Raw genomic sequence first — 8,629 nt, forward strand, 5'->3', positions numbered from 1 at the left:
AAGCTCACACTTACCTATTTTTATTTAACAAAAAAGGTGTAGCAATTGCGAAGGCACCATGTTGACAGCATAACCACCCATAAGGTTTTCCCTTTAGCCATGAAGCAAGGATGGCATGAAGTGATAAAATAGTCTAAGCTTCACAGATTTTCTCCATACCACTGAGATCGCTAGTGATGATGCCTTAACAGTGCCTTTTATATTGTAAACACAAGTTTTTTAGAAAAGGGAATGTGTCCCTCAATTTATTTTTCATATGTCAGTAATCCAGAGGGAATTAGATGCTTAGGTGGTACAAGGCACCATGTCTCCACTGAAAGTTGCATTGTGCTCAGCACTTCTGCTAACCAGCCACACATTTAGGTTCCTATTTGTGGTCTTAGGAGACTAACTGTAGGCATTTAGTTTTGAAAATCTTGGCCAGAAATCTCCACCCTAGAACCTTGGAGCTGCACCAAGGCAGCTAATACACAGCTTCAGGGGAAGCATAACAAACACAGCTTTGTATTCTTGCATTAAATAAATCAATTTAGTGGCCATGCCCTAACAATTGCCTAATTGCCTGCAATTGTCTCTTTCGGTACTAATGGGGAGAGAACCATCGCTGTACTCTATGATACTTAGGGGAATAGCTTCTTGCTCCGCACTCCCATGTGGCAGAAATATGGAACTTTCTATAGATTCAGGATTTCAGACAGGCATGAGACTTAATTTTTTATGGCTGACTGTAACAGGCAGCCAGAGGTTTCTTGTTACTTTATGAGAAGGTAGCAAGCTAAGCTGGCTGTGTGGGGCTGCAGCAGCAGGAGCACAGGCTGGCCCTTAATTAAAAAGGGGAAACTCCTGTGTGTGGCTGGGGAGCCACATGGCAGAAAGGGGGCAGGGCCATGAGGCACATAAACCCAGAGCTTCAGCCAGAAGGTACAGTCAGATCTTGCGTGCTGCAGGGAGAGGGGCTCCTTGGGGAACCTGACTGCAGAAAGGAGGCTGAGAAACACCCTCAGAATCAACTTGTGAGAGTGAGCCTAGCACTGGAAACTATAGCTTGGGTAGGGCATTGACTCAGAGCAGGGAAGGACTTTTTGGCCACCTCTACATGTGCACTTTACTGCAAGAGTAGACTAACTTGCTGCACAGTAAAGCTTCGCTGTCTACACATGCAGTGCTACTAGGCTACAATAAATTAATTTATGCTTCAATATGATAGTTCTGTCAGGGACAGAGAAATTTACTGTGATTAAACGCATGTGTAGATGCTGACTGCAGGTGTAAATTGCACCCAGTTAGCACAGCCAGTGGGGAGCCAGACTCCTGCCTGCCATCTAGCCATACAGCTCCATGTGCAGCACCCTTGTGCCCCAGTCAGCCTCTCTGCCACCTGATGCTACTGACTGGAGCCTGGGACTCACAACCCCCGTGCCTCTGCCAGCCCAGAGCTGCTCCCTGGACACCAGACCATACTGCCGCTGCCAGCTGCAGCCCCACACCACCACCTGCTTCCTGGGCCTGCCCCGAGTCTGCTGCCAACCGCCGTCATCTACCAGAGCTGCCTCAACCCCACGACTGCCCACGGAGCCTGCCTCCAGCTGCCACCATGTCAGGCCCCACGCCTGCTGACACCCAAGGACGGGGGCCGAACTGGACGCATGAGGAGACCTCTGACCTCATTGCCATCTGGGGGGACGTTGAGGTCCAACGGCAATTTGCCTGTGCTACCAGGGCCAATGCCCATGTGTTCGAAGACATGGCCCGGAGGATGCAAAAGCGTGGTCACCGGAGGTCTGGCCACCAGTGCCGGGTGAAGGCCAAGGCCCTGAGGGCACAATATCTCCGCATTCGGGACCATAATAGGCAGCCTGGGGCTGCCCCTAGAACCATGCCCTTCCTCCGTGAGCTTGAGAGGATCCTGGTCCCCATGGATCCTGGTGAGGCTCCTCACGTGTTCTGCAGCACAGGTGGGCTGAAGGAGCCCATGCCAGGGGCCCCAGACCAGGAGGACTCTCCAGGTGAGGGCACCTCGGGGCTCCCACATCAGGTCCTGGTGTGCTCCTCACTCTCAGTCTCACCTGGCAACTCAGGCAGCCCAGGTCACCACCTGCCCCGGCTATTCCACAAGCGGCCCACCTGCAGGGAGGAGAGGGCAGGGATGTCCACTGTGGATATCAGCTCCAGCTCATCACAAGAGGGGACCACTGCTCAGCCAGCTACCCACTGTGCCTCACTGTCCCAGGATGCATCAGCCAGCCGGACCTCATCTCCACGGCCAAGGATATCATCCGACTGCCAGGAATGGCTGCCACACCCTCCCGGTAAGCCTTGCATAAGGAGGAGGTCTGGGGGGAAGGGAGTGCTGCATTCATCTGTGCAGTTCACCCACTCACCCGCAGCCTACATGTCTGAAGCCAGGGGCCCCACATTGGGGGTGGGGGCCCCTCCCTTCCTTTCGACTCCCCTGTGCCTGGCCAAGCTCGCTCCCATCCACCAGAGTTGCCCCCCTAATGTGTAGGGAGGCAAGACTTTATTGAGCACCCAGTGTGCTCCCAGCTGGGCATCTAGGAGCCCATCACATGAGGAGAAACTTGTCAAAGGCAGCGGTGATCTTCTTGGTTGCAGTGGTTAGACACTCATAGCATACGCAGAAGGAGGAACCAATCATAGCCTAGTCTGGGTAGGGTATGGGGAAGGCAGGCTGCCTGGGTCTCTGTCTGCACATGACCCCCAAACTGAGGGCAGGTGGTGCACAGCCCCTCTGTACACTGCATGCTATTTTTGGAATGTTGCAAACTCTACAACTAGTCCCTCTGTCTTTGCTTTGTAGCACCAGCTGCTGGACATGGGGGAGAACCACCCGGCAGTAGTGGAGATGAGGCCACAAGGACACCTGCAGCTTCTGCAGGTGCACTCCAGATGCGCCAGCTCCGTCAGCACCAGAGCCAGAATTGGACAGCTCTCCTTGAACGGCTGGTCACCATCTCCGAGGAGTGGCTTGAAGAGACTCGAACCTGGCACCGCCGCTGGCTCCATGAGTTTCGCAGGATGTGGCAGGCCATGGAGCAGTCAGACCGTGAAGACCATGAGGCATGGCGGGCAGAGAGTGAGGTGCTCCACACCCTCCTGCAGAGGCTGGTGGGGACCCAAGAGGACCAGCATGATCTAATGTGATGGGCTGTGGCCACCGCTGAGGACAACCAGCACATCAAAGACTCTGTGCTGGCCTTGGTGGTGTTTGGTGTCATGCCCAACATCCAGGTCCTGGCACCAGCCCTGGCTGCCCCTTGACAGCTGCCTGCAGGCCTACCTTGGGACCCCCAGTGGGTATGGCGGCAGTTGCAGTGCCACCTGCAGTGGGCTGGGCCCCCAGCCTGTGCACCAGCTTCTGGTTCTCCAGACCCCCTGCTTCACCCACTGTCCTCTGTTCGCCCTGGCTCCATGCAGCCCCTGAGCGGGAGGTGGGCATGGCAGGGCTGGCTCCCCACAGGGGCCCTGCTGGTCCCAGCCTCATGGAAGAGTGGAGTGAGCAGGCTGGACAGTGCCTGCCTTCATCCCCCAGGCCAGCCCCTGTCCCACCACAATTGCTGTGAGACCCAGAACTTAGATGCTGGTGGCTGTGGTGGGGGGCACTGGGCACCTTCCTCCAGGCTCCACACCCTTGGTGCCTCCTCCCCACTGTTCCCCCCTGACCCTTGTAAATAGACGCCTGTAAATAATTCCACATGGGTGAGGGTGTTTTAATGGTGGTGTGCATTGGGGCTGAGGGATGGCTGTTGTTGGGAGGGAGGGAAGGAGGGGGGGTCTGTTGGTATGTTGGAGATGGAAATAAAGTTTGGGGCTTATTGAAAACTGTCCACAGTGTACATGTTCTTGTTGTTGCAGTGTGGGCTTGGCATTTGTAGGCAGCTGCCCAGGCACCCTACTCTGCAGGTTGGTGGAGGAGGTGGTCTGTGAGCATCTCGCAGCTCTGGTGCTCTGGCCACCATTGCTGGATGGAGGGCAAGGAGCATCTATGGTACGCCGGGCACAGGCTCTCATCCTGGAGGGCTGTGTCAGCAGGCTCCAGACTGCTCAGGGCCAGAGAAGCATGTGGCTGGGGAACAAAGCACAGGGCAAAGAGCGGGCCTGGCACCCAAGTGGCTGTGGCTGGCTGCAGGCAGCTGCAACTAGACTTTGTAGCTCCCCCAGGCTGCTGTGGCAGGGCAAAGCAGGGAAGCGGGCTTCCTGGTGTAAACTGATGCTGTCCCAGGTGCACATGTAGATGTTGTACCCGGGAATAGTTTACTCTGGCTCAAACTGCTCTGAAATTTATTGCTTTGCATTAATTGCACGTGCAGATGCATCCTGTAGAAGCAGTCTGCTGATGCTTTGGTTATGCTGACGCATGTGCGTTTTGCAGAGGAGGATAAGATGTGCCTGTAGGGGGTGGAAAGGAGACTACAGGAGTGCCTGAGGAGCGCACTACGTTTTGAGCCTTGCCAAGGGCAGGGGTGCAAGGCACAGAAAGGCTGAGGCTGAGTGGGCTGGAGCCAGAGCCCACAGGGGGTGATGCAGGCAGTCTGAGGCTGATAGGATATTGAGACTGAAAGGGCCAGGCCACAGTCAGTGGGCCTAGACTACTGTTCTGCAGCTGGAGTAACCTGTAGGCTAAGACTAAGAAGGCTGAAGCCTATACAAGGGAGTAACTGGTGACAAAGTACCATCTGGAGGCAAGGGCCTGACTATCGGGGCTGCTAGAGGTCACGATTATTGCCCCTAAGGCACAAATGGGGTTGTCTTAAAGGGGAAACCCACCCCATAGGGTTTGGGGCAGAGAAGCCTGGAGGATTGCACCAAGGAAAGGCACCTAGAAAGAGGCTACCCTGACCTCTGGAGGCAGCCTCCCCATTTAAAAGACCTAAAGATCAAGTCATAGTACATGAGAGATAAGAGGTAATGGGAGACAAAAGAATGTGGGGAGGCAGGTCTTACCACCATGGGGCATCAGATGCTGGGCAGATTGCCTGAGACTTTCACACTGATGACCAAGTACCTCCAAGGCACCAAGGCCCCAATTCAGCAAACCTTATAATTTGAGAATAACCATAAGTGTGTGCATAGTCCCTTTAAAGTTATTGGGATTCCTCACATGGAATTACATGTGGTGCTGGGTTAGGGCTCATGTTCACCATCCAGGAAAATAACTCCAACCCTCTATCCCCACTTAATTTGGTTCTGAAGATTAGCAATATTAGAAACATAACCAGCACATTTGTTTAACAGGTATTGTCACCTGGCATGCTACCCAGAGGCATAACTGGCCAGTGTTGTGACCTGCACTTTGCACTTTCCCAGCTCTAGCTCTGGCACTGGCAGCAGGGAGGGCAGAGAAGTAGCAGTGGCATGAAGCATAGGAGCAGCTGAAAGTTTGTTACTACAAGGGGGAAGATGTACCCCCCATAGACACACTTTTTTGCTGCGGATGTGTGTCAACACTGGTTTTCAGTGGCAGAAAAAGGAGGTGACATCTCCCTCTCCTTGCCCACCAGCAGCAAACCTCCAGCCACTCTTCCACGGCATGCCACCACTGCTTCTCTCTCTTTCCCAACATTGGTGCTGCAGCTGGAGCTGGGAAGGTGTCGGGTACAGGGAGGAGCAGAAGATGGGGGTGGGGGAGGGAAGCCCCCCCTTCAATCCAGTGCCTCCCTTAGACAGCCAGGTGGACCCATGCCCGTGCCCATGCCCAGCCATTCTTACATTACTGGTGCTACCTAGGGCTTTGCCTAATACCAGCACTATCTTGCCAGAGCCAATGTTTGCTGGTAGGAATTTAATCAGTCATCATTACTGTTTGGCATTGTGCTTATGATGTCAGGCACAATCTGGAATGAATTTGTATTCCTCACAGAAAGGTAAAGGTTATGGTTACAAAAGGCTGTTACTTCTTCCCTCCACTAGGAGCTACTGGATCCCCTTTCTGCCACTTCAAGATTTTATTGTTCTGAGCTGGTAAAGACTCATTTTTTTATTCTTTTGTAGTTGGTGTGAAATTGCTTTGGCAGTGCTACAGCACAAGCATGCAAAATGCAATTTGGCAATTTCATCCTAAATGAAGAGTAATTTCAAACTGTGAAGCATTCCTACCACTAGATAAAGAGCAGACAAACTCGATGACTCACATTTCTGCCTCGGAAAATGTGTGATGAATAATGATATCATGGAGGTGTGAGGAGGAAGATGTATTGAACTTCATGAAGACATTTTAGACGGTCAAAGCATAGCAAGACCAAACAAGTCCCAGAGTGCGTTCAGACTAAATCTTTAGCGTAACATGGATTTAAAGAAACAGCCACTCTTCTCTCTCTTTTTTCTCCTGTAGGATGAAGTCACTCAGACTAGTTGCACAGCATAGCCTGATACTTTGAGAACACTTAACACCTCTAAGATGACTAACCTGATTGCCTTCTATGATGAGATAACTGGCTCTGTGGATGCGGGGAAAGCAGTGGACATAATATACCTTGACTTTAGCAAGACTTAATATCATCTCCCACAGCATTCTTGCAAGTAAGCTGAGGAAGTATGGGTTGGACGAATGGACTGTCAGGTGGAGAGCAAGCTAGCCAGATTGTCAAGCTCAATGGGTAGTAATCAATAGCTCAGTGTCTAGCTAGCAGGAAGTATCAAGTGGAGTGTCCCCAGCATTCGTCCTGGGGCCAGTTTTGTTCAATATCTTCATTAACAATCTGGAAGATGGGATGGATTGCACCCTCAGCAATCCATCCCATAGATCCCATAGATGACACCAAGCTGCAGAGAGTAACAGATACACTGGAGGGTAGGGCTAGGATTCAGAGTGACCTAGACAAATTGGAGGATTGGGCCAAAAGAAATCTCATGAGGTTCAACAGGGACAAGTGCAAAGTCCTGCACTTAGGGCAGAAGAATCCCATGCACCACTACAACCTGGGGACTAACTGGCTAGGCAGCAGCTCTGCAGAAAAGGACCTGGGGGTTACAGTGGACAGTAAGCTAGATATGAGTCAGCAGTGTGCCCTTGTTGCCAAGAAGGCTAATGGCTTACAGGGCTGCATTAGTAGGAGCGTTGGCAGCAGATCGAGGGAAGTAATTATTCCGCTCTTTCTGCACTGGTGAGGCCACATCTGGAATACTGTGTTCAGTTTTGCCCCCCCCCCCCACTACAGAAAGGATGTGAAGAAGTTGGAGAGAGGCCAGCAGAGAGCAACAAAAATGGTTCAGGGGTTAGGGCACATGACTTCTGAGGAGAGGCTGAGGGAACTGGGTTTATTTAGTCTGGAGAAGAGAAGACAGAGGGAAGATTTGATAGAAGCCTTCAAGTACCTGAAGGGGGGTTCCAAAGGGGATGGAGCTGGACTGTTCTCAGTGATGACAGATGACAGAACAAGGAGCAATGGTCTCAAGTTGCAGCAAAGGAGATTTAAGTTGGATATTAGGAAAAATCTTCTTACTAAGAAGGTGGTGAAGCACTGGAATGGATTACCTGGAGAGGTGGTGGAATCTCCATCCTTGGAGGTTTTTAAGGCCTGCCTTGACAGAGCCCTGCCTGGAATGATCTAGTTGGGGATGGTCCTGCTTTGAGCAGGGGGTAGAACTAGATGATCTCTTGAGGTCCCTTCCAACCCTAATTTTCTATGATTTTATTTAATAGGTTCCAGCAAAATAAAATTTCTGCAAACTCATGGGCATCTGCTTTTCAGAATGAGCCCCTCTTTCTAATCATCTCCCTTTTTGTACCTATATATTGATTATTAGTGGAGGGACCAAAACACAACACACAACCTTTGTAAGAGCGTGCCTGTTTGAAAGAACTAAAACATAAATGATAATTACAGAGTTCTTTTGTTGCTGAGTGCTTCCAGTGTCATAAATCCAGCTTCACATCTGGAAATGGGTTCTTTAGGCCTCAGTGTACATTCATCAGAAGGGAGGGAAGGGATTTTCAAAGGCATGAAGTGGAATTAGGCAGCCAGTTCCCAGTGAGTCTCTAAATTCTCTTTGTGACTTTGGAAAGTCTCCCTGCTAATGATTTTTTAATTAAAATAAAAGTGATGGAGGACTCTCTCATGGTTAGATTATGTGCAGGAGGGAGTACATCCTATGGTTTTAACATTCTAAGGGAGCTCCGGGGGGAGAGGTAAATTTTACAACAATGTATTTTTCTATTATACATATAATGAATCTTGGGTGAAGACTAAGGAATGAGGTCATTTCCAGAGGAAGTATAATACTTTGCATCATACAACACTGGTCCTCCTCACATTCTCCAAACTCTACTGCAGGTATTGACAGTCAGCCTGTGGTTTTATTTTTTTCCAGTCTTTCTCTCACTCTGTCCTTCTGCCTCCTCTTACTGAAAGTTGGGACCCACAGTTGGAGGAAATAAAATGGCTATATGGCAATGCTTTATAGATTCATAGATTCATAGATGCTAGGGAAGGGAGGGAGGACCTCAATAGATCATCGAGTCCGACCTCCTGCATAGGCAGGAAAGAGCGCTGGGTTTAGATGACCCCAGCTAGATGCCTATCTAACCTCCTCTTGAAGACCCCCAGGGTAGGGGAGAGCACCACCTCCCTTGGGAGCCCATTCCAGACCTTGGCCACTCTAACTGTGAAGA

The 8,629-nt window shown here is 51.0% G+C and overlaps 1 protein-coding gene across 1 annotated transcript; it reads left to right on the plus strand.

The window, feature by feature from the left end:
* The first annotated feature begins 1,323 nt into the window (after positions 1-1,323).
* Positions 1,324-3,824, plus strand: LOC102372726. The gene is made up of 2 exons (XM_006024900.2): positions 1,324-2,309; positions 2,819-3,824. Exons 1-2 carry the CDS (start codon positions 1,382-1,384, stop codon positions 3,160-3,162), a joined length of 1,272 nt encoding a protein of 423 aa, XP_006024962.1. The 5' UTR covers positions 1,324-1,381; the 3' UTR covers positions 3,163-3,824.
* The last annotated feature ends 4,805 nt before the right edge of the window (positions 3,825-8,629 follow it).

This window comes from Alligator sinensis, unplaced genomic scaffold, assembly GCF_000455745.1.
Source record: "Alligator sinensis unplaced genomic scaffold, ASM45574v1 scaffold274_1, whole genome shotgun sequence".
Taxonomy (NCBI): Eukaryota; Metazoa; Chordata; order Crocodylia; family Alligatoridae; genus Alligator; species Alligator sinensis.